Consider the following 22,087-nt stretch of genomic DNA (forward strand, 5'->3'; position numbering starts at 1 on the left):
TGGACTTAGGGGATAAGGAGGGAGTGGAGAGGATTTACAAAACTGGAGAATACAAATGGGAACAATGTATAGGGTCAAAGTCTTAGCAGTGAAATATGTATGGCGTCCAAGGCAGTTGTACTGGCTATTGGTCTCTCAGCAGTGAATATTATTGGATCTTCGCAGAGCTGCTACTGGGAGTCATTGCCATACCTACTGTGTGATTGATTCTTGTAGGTCCTGCCCCTGTTCCTTATTACTGTCTGTCTCTGTATGTCTTAGCTTTGCCAGTCTCTGTGAAGTGAAGCTGAAGTATGTCTTTTATGTAGTGTCCTAAAATCACAGAGCAGCTATTTCTTCACCTATCCTAGCTAGAGGAATTCTTTCTAGACCTAAAGTTCCCTTTTGCACTGTGTAGCGACAGCTAAAGGTTGAAATGATGCTTAGCGACATGGACATGAAACTGTTCTTGCTTTTATCTTGGTGTGTTGCTGAGTATTCGGAAATTTTGTATTCTGAGTTCTAAGGAGATGTTTCTTAAATAGATTCCTAACTCTTTCAGATTTGTTTTATTCATGGGCATTTTTTTGTTTGATTTTTTTTTTATTTTGGTCTCTGTAGGGGCAAACAATTTTGGAGGAATAGTTTGGAATCTCTTGCTCTGTGTCTTGGTGATACTTTCCTCATCTAAATTATCCAATTATTTTGTTTATTTTGAGGGTTTTGGGTCACACTGGCTATTCTCAAGACCCTTCACTCAGGGATCATTGAATCATTTCTGGCAGTGCTCAAAAGACCATATGTAGTACTAGGGGATCCAAGCCAAGTTAGTCCTGTCAAAGCAAGTGGCTTGCCTACTGAGTACTATCTTATTGTCCTCTGAATTCTCCTATTTTTAACCCAAATCCACAGCAGAAATCCATACCCCCAGCATCGTGGAATGCAACTGTTTCTATCATGACAAGGATAGTATTGTCTAGAGGAAATGTCATAAATGTAAGGAACATGTATTTTCTCTTGGTAGATGATCTATGATGTACATGTGTCCAATCTAGATTCTGGGAGCCTGAGCAGGGTATATTACAGCAAGTTACTCAGTGAAAAAAGAAAGCCTCATATGCCAAATACAACAGCAATAACAGGTCTCATTCCTCTGACCCTGAAAAGAGCCTCAAATTGTTGGCAAAAACAAGTAAGGAGAGGCTGCTAAAATCTCAGGGCTGGGATGGTTGGAGACATTACTAGCACCCACTCGAGTAAATTGATGAAAAACGGGATGACAGTGACAGTGATACAGTGATCTAATATCTTAGTCCCTTTGAAATAACTTTATACTAATCACTTTTTTTGAGAATGATCCATATGTTCTTCCTACTTTCTACTGAAGATGGTATGAAGAATGCCATTTCTTTGATATTTTGGAAGAGCTTGGGGAGAATAGGTAACATGTCTGAAATTTTGGTAGAAATCACTAATGAACTCATTCAGGACTGCAATTTTGTTGTTGGGAAGGTTTTTTAATTACTCTTTTAATTTCATTACTAGTGATTGGTCTATTCTGGATTTCTACTTCCTCCTGATCTTATCTAAGGATCTGCATCCATTTCTTTTGGGTTCTTCACTCAGTGAAGAAGTTGTTTATAGGGACCTCTTATGATCTTATATATTTCTGACATATCTTTTTTGTTCCACACTTAGAATTAAAAAAAAATTTTTATTAGTGAATCACCGTGAAGTACAGTTACAAACTTATGAACTTTCATGTTTGCATTTTGGTCATACAATGATCGTTTACCCATCCCTCTACCAGTGCCCATTCTCCTCCACCAATGTTCCCAGTATCTCTCTCACCATCCCCACCTCATCCCCCACCATCCCACCCTGCCTGTGTTAGGGTATAAGGAAATGACGTATCTTTTTTTTTTTTTTATTTTTGGGTCACACCCAGCGATGCTCAGGGGTTACTCCTGGCTTTGCACTCAGGAATTACTCCTGGCGGTGCTTGGGGGACCATATGGGATGCCGGGGATCAAACCCGGGTCGGCCGTGTGCAAGGCAAACGCCCTACCCGCTGTGCTATCGCTCCGGCCCCAATGACGTATCTTTTTAATTTTCTTTCTAATCTCTGATATAATTTATTAGATTTTTCTCTCTGTTTTGTGAGTATAGCTGAGAATGTCTCAATATTATTTGTTATAGAACAATAATAAGAGACAAAACTCTTCTGGCATCATTTATTTCTTGAATAATTTTCTTGATTTCAATTATTTCTGCTCTTATTTTTAATTTCCTTTCTTCTACTTATATTGGGACTCTGTTATTCTTTTTCTAGTTTATTAAGCTCCAAGTTAGGTTACTGATTTGAGCTTTTTCCCATTTCCTGATGTAAGCCTAATGTATTATTACAAGTCATAACTTGTCCATGTTAAAAGTTATAAGTTATAATGTTATCCACTAGTACTGCCTTTATGGTGTGCCATAAAGGCTGATAGCTTGTGTCTTCATTTTCATTAATTTTGAGGGATTTAAAAAGTTTCCTCTATGACTTGCTCTTTGGCCCAGTGATTTCTTTAGTAGAATATTGTTTAGTTTCCAAATGTTAGAGCTTTCTCTTGGCTTTCTTTTTGTTAATTTATACCTTCAACATTGTGATATAAAAAGATACTTGATGTAATTTCCAGTTTCATAGTTTATGAACACAAATTGTGCCCCAGCAACTGGTATATGCTAGAGAATGCTTCATGCACACTGAAGAAGAATGTGTTCTCAGGTTTTGGGAAGTAAATATTCCTGTTCATGTCTATTAATTCCATTCTTTCAATTCCTCATTTAACTCTTGCTTCCTGGTTGATCTGTCCAAGGAGGAGAGTGAGTGTTAAAGTCTTCCACTTTTACTTTTTTGTTATTGATGTATCTCCTCAGTTCTATTAGTAGTTGCTTTATATACATTGCTGATTCTTCATTTGGATTGCCAATTTTAAGTTTTCTTAGTAAGCTCTTAACTGATTTATATTTCTTGGTCTATTTATATTTCTTAATACCCTTAACCAGTAGGTATTAACTTTCTCTACTTTTTTTTTTACATTCTTTAACATGAATGCTATTTGTACTGTTTGCTCTGAAACAAATATGGTCATTCCTGGTTTTTCAAGTCTATCATTAGCCTTTATGATTGTTTTAAAAACCTCTCTCTGATATTGTGTTATCATGGGAGTTCAAGTGTATCTCTTGAAAGCAGTAGAATATTGGATTTTGTTTCCTGATCCATTCAGCAGCTTTGTGCCTTTTGATGTGAAAGTCCAATTTATTGACATTTTGAGACATTGTTGAAGTGATTATTATACAACTGCATTTACTATCATGTTATTTATAATAATCAAGAAATAGAGACAAGCTAATTTATGAAAAGATGAATGATTGAGAAATGTGACCTATGTATATGACAGAATATTATTCAGATATATAAACTAGGAAATAATGTCATATGCTACAACATGAATAAAAATTTAGGCAATGTGAAGCATAACCTCTTATTTTCATAAAATGGGAAATGTTACATGATTTTAGTTATATGAAGAATCTAAAGTAGTCAAAAAATTTAGAGACAGAGTTCCCAGAAAGTCTGCAGTAAGGAAAAGGAAAATTGGACAAGAGAAACAAGTTTCAGTTTTGCTAAAATTAAAAAGTTTAGAGGTATTTTTTCCAATGAGCACTGTTAACACTACTGTACACTTAAAAATCTTCAGAGAATAAATTATTTGTTGTCTTTCTAACAATAAAAACCTTATGCAACAATATTTTCATAATAGCTCTAAATGAAAAAAAAAGTTAAATACTTATTCACAGGGGAAAAGGAAACAAAGTAGGGCATTTTATATTCTAGAATAATGCACAATGATAAAAGTGAATAAACCAGTTATTGTATGGATTTCAAAAACATCAAGTTAAAAATTATGTTTTTACATCAAATTCAGGTATTTTCATAACTAATCTTGGATTCTTAAAAGGTAAAAAAAAAAAAGGAAAAAGGGCTACCTTTGGAGGGAGTGTCATTGAATGAGTATATTATCTGGGTGATGAAATTTTTTTCAATATTTTTGGGCAGTGTCTATATGAGTATGGCATTTAAGAATTTTTAGTATTTGCTCATATTGTTTTCTGTACTTCATATTTCAGTTTAAAGAAAATTGAAATGAGGTGATTGATGGAGCCCAGATCAGAATATAAACATTAAATGTATTAGAGGATAGGCATAAAATTAAGGAAAAAGTCTGATTCTTCAGAGTTTATCATTCCTGTTATGAATAAGCAAATGGAAATAGAAAAGCAATGAAGGTTTGAAACAGAGTGATGGCATGATTTACTCTGCAATTGTTTTGTTTTGTATGATTTATAAGAAGTGCCTGTTTGCTGTGTGGAAAATGAATTAGAAAGAGTGAGTAAGAAAAATACTTTGTAAACTGCAATAAGATTTAGAAAGAGAGATGAAAGTAGTTTGGCCTGAGTGTTGGAAGTAGAAGTTAAAAATAAATATTTTTTCTTAACATATATCTCTATTTTGGAGTCTTTTCTCATTTTCTTAGTTATCTTCTATATACCTTTTACTTTGAATTAGTTTGTCCTGACTGACTTGTTCTCCAGATTATAGCAGATATTTGGCCTTCTTTCATTCTGCAGCTGAATCTGCAAATGAAAGTTCATTTTTTATGATTGCTCCTTTATAATTGATCTGGTAGTAGGAAAAATCATAGCCCCTAAGAATGGCATGTCCTAATCCGTGGAATCTAAGCATATGTTAACTCATATGGTGAAAATGTACTTTACAGGTGTGAGTAAGGTTAATGACCTTTGGAAGGGAAAATTATCCTCAATTAATCTGGTAGTTTCAAGCTAAGCACTCAAATCTTTAAAAGCAGAAAATACTTCCATGCATTTCATCCAGTTTTTTCCTTTAGCATTTTTTCCTTCAGTTGGAGAATAAGATGTGGTATCACTTATCAAGCAGTTGGCCAAGCAGTTGAAAAGCAAAGAAACAAATTCTTCCCTAGAATCTTCAGAATGCAACCAGGCCATGCCATCCTCTTGATAGTAGCCAACTTGGACCCAAGTCAGTCTTCTTGCCTCTCAGCAATTTGTGCCACTTCATATTTTACAGACAGCAAGAGAGATGAATACAATCACCAAATTTATGAACATTTTGATGATTGCAAAGAAACATTGTGAGCCTGGCTCCCACACGGTATAACATATAGAAGATAATCCAAAAGTGTTTAAAGAATTAATGAACCAGATGTTCCCACACATTCTTCCTCCTCATTTTGGAAGTTGAAGGATAATCCTGTAATCTGTCAGTGTCACTCCCATGTTTTTTCTGCCCTACTAAAAACAATGCCTTTCTCCACTCAAACAAACAAGTTGCTCCTCATTCCTCCATTATCACGATTCCTCAGCCAATCCATCTTTTATAATATATGCACAATGAATTCTGATTGGCCAAAGTACTTGAAAATGGATATTGTCAATTAGTACTATGAAGGGAAGTAAACATATTTAGAAAACTTAAGAAAAACTCAAAAGCCCTGACTTGCTCAGAAAATAGCAAATAAACAAAAAGGGCTCAGGTATTATTGCAAAATGCCAGGTTTTCACTTAATAATACTTTGTCTTCCATCTTTGGATTCATTCACTGAACCCAAAATTATTTATTACCAACAATATATCAGACATTGTAAAGTATATTGCAGCTAAGCATAGATCGAGTAATTAAATAAATTTATTTAAGTGATATTTGTTAATATCAGTTTTAATTACTGTTCTTGTTTTAACCTGTAAACCTGGTAAATACATAAGTGACCCATAGCCTATATGATCTCATATTCTAGATTACTCAATGATGAACAATGTATTGGGGGAAAGAAATTGGTCAAATTTCTGAAGATGAAAAACTATTAAAAAAATAAAGACAACCACTGCTATATTCTTATGATGTGTTGTCTCAATTTATCACAAGAAGCCTATGAAATTTTTCCTTCATATTCAAGACAAGGAGAAAAAAGCTTAGAAGTAACATGCTAATTAAGTTGTAGATAGGGTTTAAACCTAGGCAAGCTGACACTGGGGTCCTCTCTTCTGCAGTGGTCAGAAGACAAGAGTAAAGGGCTTGAGAGAGATTGTGAAATGATAACTTTACCATGCGGCTCATTTTAATTATAATGCATTTCAATTGTGTTTCATTTTAAAGTTAAATAATCCTTTATGAGGAAGTTAGAAATGAATTATTTTACAAAATAATTAGGCTTTGAAAGTAATCCCTAATCTACTAATGTGTACTAAGACTTCACACATTCTTCAAGACCATCTGTTGACAGTGAAAAGACAAAGAGATGGTCCCAGGACCAGGAGGGAAAAAAAAAACAAAAGGAGACATTTTCTTTCTTGCACCAGAAACTTCCAAATCACAGCTCACTTTTCAACTAAGTTTTGTTAACACTGGATGAAAATGAAGAATAAAATTTATATTGGAATGTTTTCCTGGTTAGATAAACATGTACTCAAAATAATGGTATCATAGAGAAAAACCAGAAACCAACATAATTTGTGGAACATTTAGCTTCTAGAAGTCTTGGGACACAATCTTAAAAGATGGAAAACAAAGCTATGTTTCTAAGTGCAGCAGACATAAATGTGCACTTAGTAATAGTCTTGTTTCTGCATAAATTTAGATACAAGAAAAAGGCTTATCAGTGTCTTTGGTGCTACTGATAGGCCACTCAATACTGAGGCAGATGATGATAACTGGGACATTTCAACCTATTGATATATATTCTTATTCTCATGAATGAGATATTTACTGAATAAACAAAGTAGCCAGAGTGAGAATCTTATGTTTCATATTTCTGTATTATATAGTGATTAGTAGCTATCTCATTTTCATGATACAATTGCTTAAAGGTGATTATCAAACAACTAAGTAGGTATAAGAAAAATCAACACGATTCACCCTATGATCAATAGATCAAAATTACACTTGAAAAATTTCCAGTTTTCACTCTTAGGGAATCTAGTGAGTTCAAAATACTGTATAGCTGACTACTCTGCAGTATTGATTTGCCAAAGGGAATATGTTTTGAATTTCAGTAGAGATTAAACTGACAGAGAGGAATAATCCTTGATGCTAAGCTGACCTGTTCAATACAAAAACATTTGAAGTAATTATCTCACAATGTGAACAGCAATATCTTAAGCATGCATTTTCCAGCAAATAAGAAAAAAAAACCAAGACCACATTTCAATTTTTCTAAATGGTTCGTTACACATATGAGTAATCCTATCTATTTAATATTTGATCAGGCTTACCTATTTAATATTTTTGAACATATAACTTGGCTCAATTTAGGTTTTGTTGCTATGCTGAATCACCAATCATTTTTCTCTTGTTCAATTAATTTGCTGACTAAAAATTGTATTTTGAAAAGTGTGTTTCAGTCATACCCCAAATGAACCATCATATATCAGCTTTTCTCTACTAATTTATTCTTCATTGTCCATCAATGAGTTACAAAAATGAAATGACTGTTTTCACTGTGTTGTCATTCTCCCACCCCCATCCAAGAAAAATGAACAAAAAATACTTACAATGGTTCTTAGCCAGGAGTATTTTATCCCTTATTCACTAGTGGTAAATGAGTCAGATATGAGTTGGCCAGGAAAAGAGCTGCTTTACCCAAAATCTTAGTACAAAGTGAGTCATCTCACTCCAAACACCAATATATCCTCCAAAATAACTGGCAAGAGTTTCCTATAAAAAGAATCTTGCGTTCACTCCCCCCCCCCCATTTTTTCATCCATTTAGCTCTCTGGTTTTTCTAATTCTTCAATTTCCTGTCTATTTATAATATTGAATTCATAACAAAGTCTCAAAAACATTTCCACTTCTTTATCTAATTTCGAAAATTATCTTTCTGTATCAAGCAGGGAGCCCATTCTGATAATTCCCTGAGAAGGATAAAATGCTTTGTGGTTTTCATGAATTCTTTCATTCTCTCTCTTCCTCTCCACCCCTCTCACACAATGAAACTTATACATGGCTCAATAAAAATGCAAAAATCCATTCTAGGAGAACTTTTTACCTCTAAAAAAGGTAAACTCAAACCCATATAAAGATATTTCGAGTAAAACCATTTTCCCCACATGAAAAATCAACTACAAGAGAAATAGATACAATCTGTATAAAGCTGATAGACAATCTAATGAGCCCAGGCCACAAGATTTAACCCCACATCTCTGCACATCAGAGACATTCACATTTACTCTCTCTCCTGGATGATGAACATTCAAATGATCATTCAGATAAACATTCAAAATAGCTGGGAACTGGATTTAAGTTTAAGTCCCTGTCAATATCAGGAGTCAAACAGGATATTTGCCTAAAGATAAACAAGAACACTAACAGAAGCAATTCTTGCCAAAATGTTAAAATTTTTATATTACTTGGGCCTTATAACATGACCTATTATTGTAAATTATTCCAAGTTCTTCAGCTTAATAGGAAAAAATTACTCATTTAATTTCATTCCGGTTGGAATTTAGCTTTGTTTCTCTATAATAAGTGGATTCTAAAGAATGGTTTTCTCCTTTTATATCCAACAGTAACATATGTTAGTTTCCTCAGTTTTATAGCTCTCAGATGACAGACAACCAACTATATTTGGCCTTGGGAATAATTGCAACACCTTTGGATTATGAACTTGGTTCAGTTCTTAGCTGGTAACAGCAGGGGTTAGTTAATATTAACAATATATAAAATAACTTTTCCCTGGTGTTCTAGATACTTATATTATGATGCCTTCTACTACAATATTGTACAACCTTTCCCCCTGCATGTTGTATGTTCTTTAAGTCGTTTATGTAAGAAATAATAATTGCATGAAATAAAATCTTATTTAATGTATCTCCTACTCTTGACCAAAACAAGATGTTAAATCTATTAAATTCTGACTATCCAGTAAAAGCAAGAAAGCTAAACCTATTCAAATTTGTGCATTCTTGGGAAAATTGCCAATCTATGCACGAGTAGCAGGCTCTGTATAATTAATGGTGATGTTCATGATGGGGTCCTATTTCCTTCTCAGAAGCAATTTAACCCTGAAAGAAAGCAGCAAAACCTCACCCAATTCATTTTTATATTCAGAAAATGTGACTTTGAGTTTTTCCATAGAAAGTACTAATTTTAATGTATACTGGTGATGACTCTGGTCATACTATTTTTTGACAGGATGATGAAGGCAACTCTCTTTCCAACCCTCTGATAGTTATATTCATATGAAGACTCGTTAAAACAACTTATTATGAAATACAATAAAAGCACACCCAAGTCCACAAATTACTTTACACACTCTCCCATTGGAGGTAAGTTCCTCTTTCTCTAGTCATTTTATCCCACAGACAGTTTCATAAAGAACATTTATACAGGTTCTTTAGCTGATAGTCATAACTTTGGCTTCTGTTCTTTCATTCCTTTGTTACAACATCCATTTCAAAATTCTGGGAGATGGAAAAATATATTCATAAAAATAGAAACAATGGAGAAAGAAATTAGGCTCATAGCAGTTCTTTCCACAGTGATCTACACAATGTTGTCCAAGAGTGATATATTCTCACCATATATCTCATCAACTCTATTTCTCTGTGAACTGCTACCACATGCTCCAGTTTTGAGTTTCTCAGGGAGAAAAAAACAAAGGAATCATTGGGAACCATTACCATGTGCTCTGGCATTTGTGGCTTTGGAGAAGGCAGGTGGTAGGAGTGGAGAAGACAGGTGCAGGCAGCCAGGAGAGAGAGATTCACAGCCCTGATGATGAGCATGTGTGTTACTGTCCTCCAAAATTCCCCCACGATGGTTACATACCTGCTATCTTCTTGGGCAAAGGACTGTTCCACATCCACTGTCAGGGAAGCCAGGGCAGAAACGGTCTCTGTCTCCTCTTGCAGTTGAGCCCCAGCCAAAGAACAACCCCTTGGCAGAGTCACCATCCTTACTGACTTCCAATACTTGCCTAGAAAAAACACGTATCATACTTTAAAGAAGTTTTAGTTAGAACACTATTTATCAGCATACTTATATAGATCCAACTCAGAGTACTTGTGAAGTTAAAATTCACCATGTTCTATACAGTTGTAATTTGGTTTCTTAGCTGTTATGATTAACTCTTTTTCATGATCTATGAATGCCAAGTTATGAAGTGCTCATATTTCCAAGCTTAAGTCTCAGAAGGTAATAACATAAGGAATAATCCACGGTCTAGTGAACTCCCTATCAGACTGACAGCTGTCTCTGAAACTAAGTAAGCAAACTCTGGGCATTGGGCCCTCTGGGAAACCCTCAGGAGACCCAGAGTTAGAAACTGAATGAAATAGTAATGTGAAACATTGCTACCTGAGACATGAACTTAAAAAAAATATATATGAGGTTGGAATATTGAGGAAAAAGAAAAGCCCAGTAATGCCAGCATGAATCAAATGGCAACTTTGCAAGAACAATCAAGTTTGTTAGTCCTGGATGTTCTTTCTTTCTCAACCCCAGGGTGTGTACTATTACAATAATTGATTTAAAACTTTAATATATGCACTGGCTGATGTTGGCATCCTTCCATATGTCATAAGGTTGTTTCTTTCTCTTTCAAGGTAGGGAAGGGGAGCGAAAGAAAAATAGAAGGTCATTTCATGAGAAAATACCAGTGGAATAATTATAAAAGGTCAGCATCAATGGCCTTCTTGTAGGCCCTAAGCTATTTTTGGTGAACTGTTGAGTAACTTCAAATCAAAGTAAGAGCATCCTTGTAGGTGTGGGCATGATTTTCCAGGTCAGAATATATATTTGCACCAGACCAATTAACCAGGAAGTTAGCATGCAGAGTTTGCTTATTCAAAAATAAATTTTGTTAGACTAGAGCAGGTAAATGGATAAATACTGGAATAGGAAATCAGATCATCTGACTCTGTACACATATCTGGCCACCAACCATCCTAGTCATGCTATAAAAGTTCTCTTCAATTCTCCTTCAGAACTGTATTTCTGAGCCTCAAAATAAAATATTCCTTCCAACTCAGATGGATATCTTATCATTGGCCTTTCCCTAGTTTAGTGCTTCATAACTGAGGGTATGGTATATTAAAGAAGACCCAGTCTCTGCACTTAATCCTCATGCCAACAGAAACTTGTGACCAAGTTGTCTACTATGACTTTACTTGCCATCAATACCTATTGTGACCACACTCGGAGCATCAAATGGGAAGATTCTAACTATGAAACACTTCTTTCTAACTGTGAAAGAACTGCAAAGATTTTTCAAAAAGATTTTCAACATCTGTCCTAGATGTTGAAAACATAGATTCTTCCTTGATACCAGACACCGCCTCTCCCCTAACAGCCCCTCCCCGCACCTCAATAAATCCCACCCAACAACAGAAACAACAAAACATAAAAAAAAACTTATAAGGGTCAAATTGAAACAGATCTTTTAGTTAACCAACTTAAAGATTTATTTCCAGAGAAGTAATAAACAGGACTTATGACAATGGGAAGATGAGAGAAGACTTGCCAGAAAAAAAGAACTCAATCCATGATTGAGTATTTGAAAGATTCTATCAGAAGTCAAATGAAACAGAGGGAGGTGGTAATGGGGGATATACCTGTAAAATAAAATGGCACAGGATATGAGTCTTTAGGATTTATTGGGGCTCAGAGTCCACTGCTAAGTATGACTAAAATGTAGGAAATGTCTGGAGTATGATTAATGAGACTACTGTGGTACACAGACTAATTAACACACAATCTTGAGTAACATGATCTTGGGCTGTGGTTGTTGAGTGGTTATTTTAAGCAGACAACACCAAAAAAAATCATGTTTAATATTTTAAGTCATCCCCATGGAATAGTGATGGACAATGGCTTGGAATGCAATTAAAGTGATAGCAGAGAGACGAATTTTTACATCTTTAGCAAAAGCCTGGGCAGGAAATGACAACTACTAAAATAAAAGGAAGAGTCCGGATAAAAATGTGATAGAAATAGATTAAAGAGAGGTTTGAAAGATACAAAAATGTATCTTGGTTTATTATTTATGACCTTCATATCTCTGAACTTTGAACAATGACCCTGATTGGCAATTATTCTCCAATACCTTAATTTCTCTAGATAAAAATGCCAGTATAATTTTTTGCAAATTGAAAATGCATTATTACATTTATAAATGTATCTATAGTTATAATGAGTTTCACAAAATATTCCTAGCTAATTCTAGTGAGTTTTAATGATATATATCTCTTTTTTGCTAGAATAACTAATATGGGACTTTTGACAAACAGGTGGCTGATGGCTCATGAGTTAAATCATACTATAAAATCTATAGAAAAGAGAAGTCATTATTATTGAATTTCTAATATATCCTAAAAGTGAACTAGTATTTTAACTTTTATAATTTATAATTTCAGTTAATTCTGATGAAAACTATGTAAGTAATGTTAGGTAAATGTTAATTCCTAAAGTCATATGATTAGCCAACAGAGAAGCTAAAATCCTCACTCTGAATTGGCCTATTTCATAATGTCACTTTCTCTGTTCTCTGCTGAATTCTCATATTAATCCTCCTCCCACAACACATATACAATATAATATATAATATGTAAATATAAAAATTGTCCCAAAATATGAAAATTACAACTAAATGGAATTACACATACTGCAAAATATTATATATATATATATCATATTACCAAATGCATGGCAGAGCCTAGCAAGCTACCCATAGCATATTTGATATGCCAAAAACAGTAACAACAAGTCTCACAATGGAGACATTACTGGTGCCCGCTCAAACAAATCAGTGATCAATGGGATGACAGTGCTACAGTGCTACATTACAAAATAAATTATTTTTGATGATAGGTTTTATCCCTTAGGAATATTAATTAGCTAACTATCTTTTATTGACCTTATGACATTGAATTATTGCCATAAGTCAGAAAACCATGTTGAGATTGGCACTTGCTATCTTTCATTTCTCATAAGGATCTGGTTTCCATGTAATCCACTGATGAAGCTATTATGCAGAAAGACAAATGCTCGCTGAAGAGTACAATGAAGAAATTCATTAAAGATAGATCCCTAAAACAAAATTCAAGATTTCAAGATTGGAAAGTCTGTACTAGTTTTGGAGAGCCCATTTGGATCATCCCAGGACATAATCTTCCCATTCTAAAACGATACTGGTAGGTCTGATGACAGCAAAAGTTTTATTCTTGCTCTAATTCTTAATCATTGTTATTAAGATCTCATTTATACATTGTTCTTTGTTATTATATTTGTTCAAGAAGAAAATCTCATTTTTTCAGGTGTTTTCTTTCTTTTATTAAAATTTTTTAAAAGATTTTGGCTTTCTTTTGCATTTTTAATATTGTTTTTATATTTTTTTAAATATCATTGAGATAGAGCATTAAAGAGCTGTTCATGATTGGGTTTTAGTCACACAGTGTTCCAATAACCATTCCTCCCCCAGTGTAATTTCCCAGCACCGATGTCCTAGTTTCCATCCCACCCCCAAAACCACTTCCTACCCCCACCTGCCTTTATGACAGGCACCTCTCTAAAGAAGAACATCTTACATCTCTGCGCTTTTATGATTCTTTGGCATGTTCAGAAAATACTTTTAGATAATGTGGCACACTTAAAATAACAATACACATTGATTTCCAAGCATTGACCTTTTATCTCAAGTATTGATCATTGATATGACAAACAACGGAACTCCTCCTAAAATTAAGAAATGAAGTTATCAATGATTAATATTTTTTAATTTAATGACTGAAAATTATGCTTTAAATTTTAGATTTTAAGAGAGCAGTAAGAAGCATTTTAAATATCTAAGACATTTTTTAGTCAAATTTTTTTTTTTTTTTTGGCTTTTCTGGGTCACACCTGGCAATGCACAGGGGCCACTCCTGGCTCTGCACTCAGGAATTACCCCTGGCGGTGCTCAGGGGACCATATGGGATGCTGGGAATCGAACCCGGGTCGGCCGCGTGCAAGGCAAACGCCCTACCCGCTGTGCTATCTCTCCAGCCCCTTGAGTCAAATTTAATACATATAAAATAGCCTATTAAGGGTAGGGTGTTTACCTTGCATGCAGCCGACCCAGGTTCAATTTCTCTGTCCCTCTCAGAGAACCCAGCAAGCTACCAAGAGTATCCCACCAACACAGCAGAGCCTGGCAATCTACTCATCATGTATTTGATAAGTCAAAAACAGTAACAACAAGTGTCACAATGGAGATGTTACTAGTGCCTACTTGAGCAAATCGATGAACAACAGAATGACAGTACTACAGTGCATTATAAATTTGGTTCTTTCCAAATTTATAAGATTCCTGACTCAGAAATAATCTAAGATACACAATGTGACTACTTTAAATTAAGAAGTTTCTACATCTCAAAATAAATGAGGATGAGAATACAGATATGGCCCACAGACTGGGAGAAATTATTTGTTCAACACTCATCTGATAAAGAGTTAATATCTAAAATATAGCACTGATGAAACCTTCACTTGTATCACTTGTCATCCCATTGATCTTCGATTTGCTCGGGCAGGTGACTGTAACGTCTCCATTCTTCACTGTTGAGTGCTAGTGTACCCAGTGGTTTCTGCTCACTCCAAGAACAATCAGAGCCTCAAACCATTCATTCAGGGTCTTGACAAAGAAGTCTGACCATCTCATAGGTGGGTGTCCACGCAGTCTTTTGACGTCCCGTGGAATCCAGCCAGTAACAGCTCTAGTCCAGCGGTCATCTCTAAATTGCATTACGTGTTCGGCCCATCTGATTTTTGGTGCCTTAACCAATGAGACAGTGTCCCTGATTCTTGATCGTTGATGGAGGTCAGAACTCCAGATTCCTTCTCTCACTTGAGTGAAACTCGATACTCCAAGCATAGCTCTGTCAATTCCTCTTTGGGATACCTGAATAGCATTCTCATCTTATTTTCTTATGGCCCAGGTCTCTGAGGCATATGATAGTGCAGGAGGAATGATGGAGTCAAAAAGATGTGCCCGGAGCCAGAGGTTCTTTGGGTCTTAACCACTTCTTCAACGCTCTTGAAGGCATTCCATGCTGCTCTCCTCCCCCTGCGCAGTTCTGGCACCAAGTCGTTCCTCCTGTTGAGTTCTCGACCCAGGTACACATAGCTGCTGCATTCGGAGATGTTCGTTCCATTGAGAGCAAATGGAACGTCAAGGCCTAGTTCGTTTTTCATGAACATTGTTTTGGTGAGATTCAGCTGCAGTTCAACTTTTCCACACTTGTGGTCGAAGTCGGCCAGCATTTGTGCCACTTGGCTGATATTTGGTGTTATGAGAACAATGTCATCAGTGAAGCAGAGGTGGTATAGTTGCCAGCCGTCTATCTTGACTCCCATTCCTTCCCATTCCAGTCGTCCCATGACATTCTTGAGGGTGGCACTTAAGAGTTTCTGTGAAATGGTATCACCTTGCTGAACCCCTCTCTTTACGTTAATGATCACTTCCTTGTAGAATGGTGAGATCCTGGTGGTAAATTCATAATACAGCTTGTGGCAGATCTTGATGTACTGAGTTTGAACAACCTGTTTGGCTAGGGCTTTGATGACCACTTCAGTCTCAATAGAATCAAAGGCGTTCTTTAAATCAATGAACATTAGGCAGAGTGGCATCTTGAACTCTCGCAAAACTTCAATGAATTTGGTCACTGTGTGGATATGGTTGATCATGCTGAATCCTTTTCGGAACCTGTCTTGCTCACATGGTTGTCCTTCGTCTAGTGTTCTGCCTATTCTATTCAGGACGATTCGAGTGAACAACTTGTAGACAACGGACAACAGACAGATTGGGTGATAGTTGCTGATGTCGTAGCTGTCTCCCTTCTTGTACAATAGGACGGTCCTGCTGGTTTTCCATTGGGACAGAACCTTGCATTCAGACAGGTAGTGTGTGAAGAGCCAAGCCAGTGTATTGATGAGTACTGGTGGCAGATTCTTCAAGTGTTTCGGTCTGACCATGTCTGGACCGGGTGCTGTTTGTGTCTTTACCAATGAAATGGCATGTCGTTGGAAGGGAGGACGTTGGGAACGTCATATCCATCTGGTGGAATTTGGTCATTTGGAATGTGGGCAGGTGGACGTGGCTATTGAAGAGATCCAAGTAGAAGCCATTGCCCTTCTGGAAGATGTGATAGATCCATCAGGATGTTGGAGGGCAGTCATTTTGGTCTTGTAGTTGGCAAAAGACAGGTGAGCATTGTGCATACTTTTCCCAGCTTCTGCTGCATTGGCCAACACTGCTGCTCTTCTCTCTTTGAGGTATTCCTATATCACTTTTCTGCACAGCTTTTTGAGCTTGGATGTTAGCTTGTGATTGCCTGAGGCTCGTGCCAAACCACGCTGATGAATAAGCTCGAGAGTTTCTGAAGACAGGCGTCTGTTTGTGGCTTTCTCCATGTAGGCATTCCTCGAAAAGTCATGGAGGTTGTGAACCAGTTGATCGAACCAGTAGATATTTTATATCTAAAATAAAGCACTGATAAAATTTTACAAGAAAAAAATCCAAACACATCAAAAATCAGGGAGAAGAGGTGAACAGAAACTTCATTAAAGAAGAAATACAAATGACCAAAAGGCAGGTGAAAAAAAGTGCTTTATATCGCTTATCACCAGGGAAATGCAAATCAAAGTAACAATGAAATATTACCTGATACCAGAGACTGACACTCATAAAACACACACACACACAAAACAAAACAAAATAAAACAAAAAATCCAACTACTGTTGGCATGGATGCAGGGGGAAAAGGATTCCCATTCTTTACTGGTGGGGATGCTGTCTGGTCTAAGTATTTTCAGAAGACAGTATGGACATTCCTCAAATATATAGGAATTGAGCTTCCTATATACAGGAATTGAGCTTCCAGCACTTCCACCCCTTGGAATATAGTCCAAGGGAAAGACCCAAAAACACAATGCAGAAAAGACTTCTGTACTCCTATACTCACTGTAGCACAATCACAATAGCCAAAACCTGGAAATAGCCATAGTGCCCAAGACAGATGACACATCAAGAAACTGTGTTACCTGGGAACAATGGTGGTGGAAAATGTGCACTGGTGGAGGGATGGGTGCTCAAGCATTGTTTGACTGAAACATAATCATTCAACTTTGTAACTGTATCTCATGGTGATCCAATAAAACTTCTTAAAAAACAAATAAAATTTTAAAAATATATAATAAAAAAGAACCTGTGTTACACATAAATAATGGAATACTTCTTAGCCATAAGAAAGTCAAGCAATTTTCTGATATATGGATGGTTCTGGAGAGTATCAAGAGGAGTGAAATGAGTCAGGGGGAGAAGGACAGACAGAATGATCTCACTCATTGGCAGGATATAAAGAAACATAGTAGGGAAATAACTAATGCCCAAAGACAATAGAAACAGGGATCAGGAGAACTGGTACTTAGTAGAAAGCTTGCCACTGTGGGGGAGGGGAGGTAAGTCAGGGAAGGGACCACTGGGAAAATGATAGAGGGAGGTGAGGATCCTCGCTCTGGATGAGGACTGAGTGGTGAAAGAAGAAAAAGTGACATGCATGACACCCTATCAGTAATGGTATTATAGACCATAGCACCTTAAAGAAAAAATCAAGAAAAAGTAAAAAAGAAAAAAGTGTCTGCCATTGAGGAAGTCTGGAATTTGGGATGGAGACTAGGGACATTGGAGGGGGCAAGTGGACACTGGTGAAATAATTTGTGATGGAACATTGCATGCCTGTAACTCAATCATAAGTAACTTTGTGACTTTGTAATTCATGGTGATCCAATTTAAAAAAAGACACCTTAAATTCAACATGGCCTCTTCAAAAAGGTATAGTAGAAATGATGTCTGAAGTTGTATGTTCATTGCAGTACTGTCTACAATAGCCAAAATCTGGAAAAAAACGGAGTGCCCAAAAATAGATGAATGGTTAAAGAAACTTTTGTATGTCTACACAATGGAATACTATGCAGCTGTTAAAAAGATGAAGTCATGAAATTTTTTAACAGAAAAATAGAAGTGGATCAACATGAAAAGTATCATGTTGAGTGAAATGAGTCAGAAAGAAAGAGACAGACATAGAAAGATTGAACTCATCTGTGGAATATAAAGTAGCAGAATGGGAGACCAACTCTCAAGAGTAATAATGATAAGAACCAGGAGGTCTTCCCCACAGCTTGGAAACTGGTCTCACATGCTGGGAGAAAAGGCAGCTGAGATAGAGAAGGGAACACCTAGTAGAGAATGTCGACAGGACCCACTCAGGTTGAAAGCTGCGTGCCAAAAGTAGACTATAGACCGAACATGATGGCCACTCAATACCTCTATTGCAAACTACAATATCCAACAGGAGAGAGAACAAAAAGGAATGCCCTGCCGCAGAGGCAGGGTGGGGTGGTGGGGGCTGGGTTGGGGGTGGTGGGAGGGATAGTGGGAACATTGGTGGAAGAGAATGGGCACTGCTGGAGTGATATAAATGAAATGCAAACATGAAAGTTCATAAGTTTGTAACTGTACCTATGGTTATTTACTAATAAAAATTTTTAAAAAATTCAATATGGCCTCTGGATAATCTTATAAAAATGACTTTCATGATGGTTTTATAGACCACTAGTTGCATAAGATAATGTTTAAAAATAAAATACAAATAGCAAAGATTATTCAGTATGTAGCCAGTTCACACATAATTTAATAGTTATATTTTCACAGAAACTATGTGAAAGAATGTTCTATCTGGGGGCCAGAATGATAGCACAGTGGGTTGGGCACTTCTCTTGTGCACACCTAATCCCAGTTTGATCCCTGATATCCTATATGGTCCCCCAAGCCTGCCATGAGTAATCCTTGAGAACAGGGCCAAGAGTAAGTCCTGAACATTGCTGAGTATGCCCTAAAATCCCCAAACAATATCCTATCTGATGGCATGGAAATACTCTCCACAGTAGCACCTATGAGAGATAAACCAACGCTTATTACTTGAGTTTTCAGGGGGTAAAATACTAGTGATCTGCCAAAAGAATGTTGCTCTCCTAAGGTATTAAAGTCAACAACCTAAAGAGAGTAGAATTGTCCATTAAAAATGAGAATGAACATTCCTGCTTGTTACATACTTTTTGTTAATATACTTCCTCCTTACTCATGTTACTTACTATGAGAAATGTCTTTTACTTTATTTTTTTTATTGAATCACAATGTGGAAAGTTACAAAGCTTTCAGGCTTAAGTCTCAGTTTTACAATGCTCGACCACCCATCCCTTCACCAGTGCTCATATTCCACCACCACCAAAAAAAAACCCAACCCAGTATACCTCCAACCCCCCCCATAGCCCCCCATGCACCTCCCTGCCTGTGTAGCTGATAAATTTCACTTTACTTTCTCTTTACTTTGGTTATATTCAATATTTCAACAAAAAGCTCACTATTATTGTTTAGAGTTTCCCCCCCAGAATTAGGCCTGCTGAAAAGGAAGCATTGATAATTTCTTTTCCATTGCTGAGAATGAAGAGATATGAGGTCGGGCCACGCGGTTTTGGATTTCTGTATTTTAGTATTTTAGTAACAGTCCAGGGAAATGTCTGCCAGAAATTGCATCATTGCAAGCTCGTACCTCTCATTAGTGGTCCTCATAAGATGGAGGTTGCCATGCTGTGCCCCCCGGCAAGGAAAAGAGGAGAGAGAAAAACCTTTCCCCTCCTGGGGCGGCATGGGGCCGCGGCTTAGTTCCCAGTCTAGAGACATTTCTGCAAGAAGCTGCCCATACCAAAAGTAGTTTAGATGGCCTCTGGAATCAAGCTTGTTCAGCGGCGGAGAGGCCACACATGTGCGGCCACTGGGGTTACATCTTGGTAGAGAGCTGAGAAATGTCTTTTTTTTTTTTTTTGGTGGTGGAAACAGTATTGGGAGTATTATTCAGTATTCATCTTGTTATATACTTGTTGCATACAAAAAAACATATTCAGTATTTTTTTGTTTGATAAAGGTAAAGCAAAGAATAAATTCACAATAAAATTTAAAAGCAGATAATAAAATACAGATATCTAACTGTTAAGAGTTGAAGGCCATGGATAAGTTTTTATTGTATCAGCTAAGAGCCATAAACAAAACTTTTATAGCTAGTGTATAATCAGTCTTCAGTATAACTTGGATGAATGAAACCAAGGTGATTCTTTGAGAGAATAAACAAGATTGATAAACCCCTTGCAAGCACGACTAAGAGAGAGAGAGAGAGAGAGAGAGAGAGAGAGAGAGAGAGAGAGAGAGAGAACACTCTAATAACTGAATCAGAAAAGAAGGAACATCACAACAGAAACAATAAAATTCAAAGAATCATCAGCGATTACCTTGAGAATCTTTATTCCATGAAATCAGAAAACCTAAAAAAATGGATAAATTCCAGATTTTTATACCCTCCCAAGGATGAAGCAAGAATTGGAATACCTGTGACCCCATGGCTTCGAGGCTGGCCTCACGTTCCGGGGAAAGGGCAACTCAGAGAAGCGATCACCAACTACATTGTAGTCGAAGGCCATGTGGGGGAAGGGAGTTGCGGGCTGAATGAGGGCTAGAGACTGAGCACAGTGGCCACTCAACACCTTTATTGCAAACCACAACAGCTAATTAGAGAGAGAGAACAGAAGGGAATGCCCTGCCACAGAGGCAGGGTGGGTTGGGGGGGAGATGGGATTGGGGAGGGTGGGAGGGACGCTGGGTTTACGGGTGGTGGAGAATGGGCACTGGTGAAGGAATGGGTTCCCGAACTTTGTATGAGGGAAGTATAAGCACAAAAGTGTATAAATCTGTAACTGTACCCTCACGGTGATTCTCTAATTAAAAATAAATAAATTATTTTTAAAAAAAAAAGAATTGGAATACCTGAACAAAACTGAGGGCTGGGAGGGGGGGGTGTGAGAGAGAGGGAAAGTGAGTGAGAGAGAGAGAGAGAGAGAGAGAGATGGAGGTGGAAGTGGGAGGGAAACAGGGGACATTGTTGGTGGTAAATGTATACTGAGGAAGGGATGGGGGAAAATAATGGGATTTCTTTTGATAATTAATATTCTTTGTAAACAAACTATTTTGATTGGTGGATTTATAAAATAGTTCTATTCAAAAATTATTTTCACAACTAAAATCCATTCTAGAAATAAAATACCAGTTCTCATATTCTAGACCATAAGTAAACTTTTAATATTTATCATATAAATATCAAAGAAGAACAGAATTATATTATTATTATAATAACAGAATTACAATTCTCGATAAAAATTCACATACTAATCAATTTTGTTGTCATATTTATAACGGATATCTTACACTAGTATTATTTTTTTTGTTTAGTTTTTCTTTAAGGAAAAAGAAAGTTTTTATGAAAACTTATTTAGAAAGGTGTGAGTGGGGGGAAAGGGAGAAATAAATTACAGTGAACATAGACTTCTCCAGAGCGGAAAATGTCGAGCAAAGAAACAGCAACGAGCAAGTGACACTTTAGTATTTTTAATGATGGACACGCACTTGTTTTATGTGGTCTGTCAATCTATCTATCTGTGTCTGGAGACACCTTCGGTGGACCTAAGGACTTTTCCTGACTGTATTTGGGGATCACTCCTCATGGGAACTGGGGATTGTAGGCAGTGCAGAGCATCAAACCCAGGTTGCCACATGCAAGGCAAGTGCTCAGCCTGCTGTACTATCTCTCTGCCCCATGTGGTCTAAATATTGGAATATTTAAAATAAAATTCCCCGAAATCTTATTGTATTCACCGTAGAAGCCACAAGGGCACAGATTGAGTTTACAAAAACATGTTTTTCAGTGGAGTCAACAAATATTAACTATCCTTACTTTGGGGCTTCAAATCAACTAAAATAAAAAATTCATATTTAAAAATTTTAGATGCATCATCATTTCATCAAAATTTAAAAATTCATATTTCATAGAATGATAGCAAAATGTACCTTCTGTACCTATACTTGTTACTCTAGAATTTTGCCTGGAG

At 36.6% G+C, this 22,087-nt stretch overlaps 1 protein-coding gene across 1 annotated transcript in view; it reads right to left on the reverse strand.

Annotated features, from left to right (window-relative positions):
• Window positions 1-22,087, reverse strand: part of HDAC9 (histone deacetylase 9) — a 1,006,394-nt gene that overhangs the window by 14,019 nt on the left and 970,288 nt on the right. Inside the window, exon 26 of the mRNA XM_055131803.1 lies at window positions 9,890-10,037. Within this exon, the coding sequence (XP_054987778.1) occupies window positions 9,890-10,037 (148 nt within the window). The remainder of the gene's footprint in view (window positions 1-9,889; window positions 10,038-22,087) is intronic.

The sequence above is a fragment of the Sorex araneus genome, chromosome 1 (assembly GCF_027595985.1).
Source record: "Sorex araneus isolate mSorAra2 chromosome 1, mSorAra2.pri, whole genome shotgun sequence".
NCBI lineage: Eukaryota > Metazoa > Chordata > Mammalia > Eulipotyphla > Soricidae > Sorex > Sorex araneus.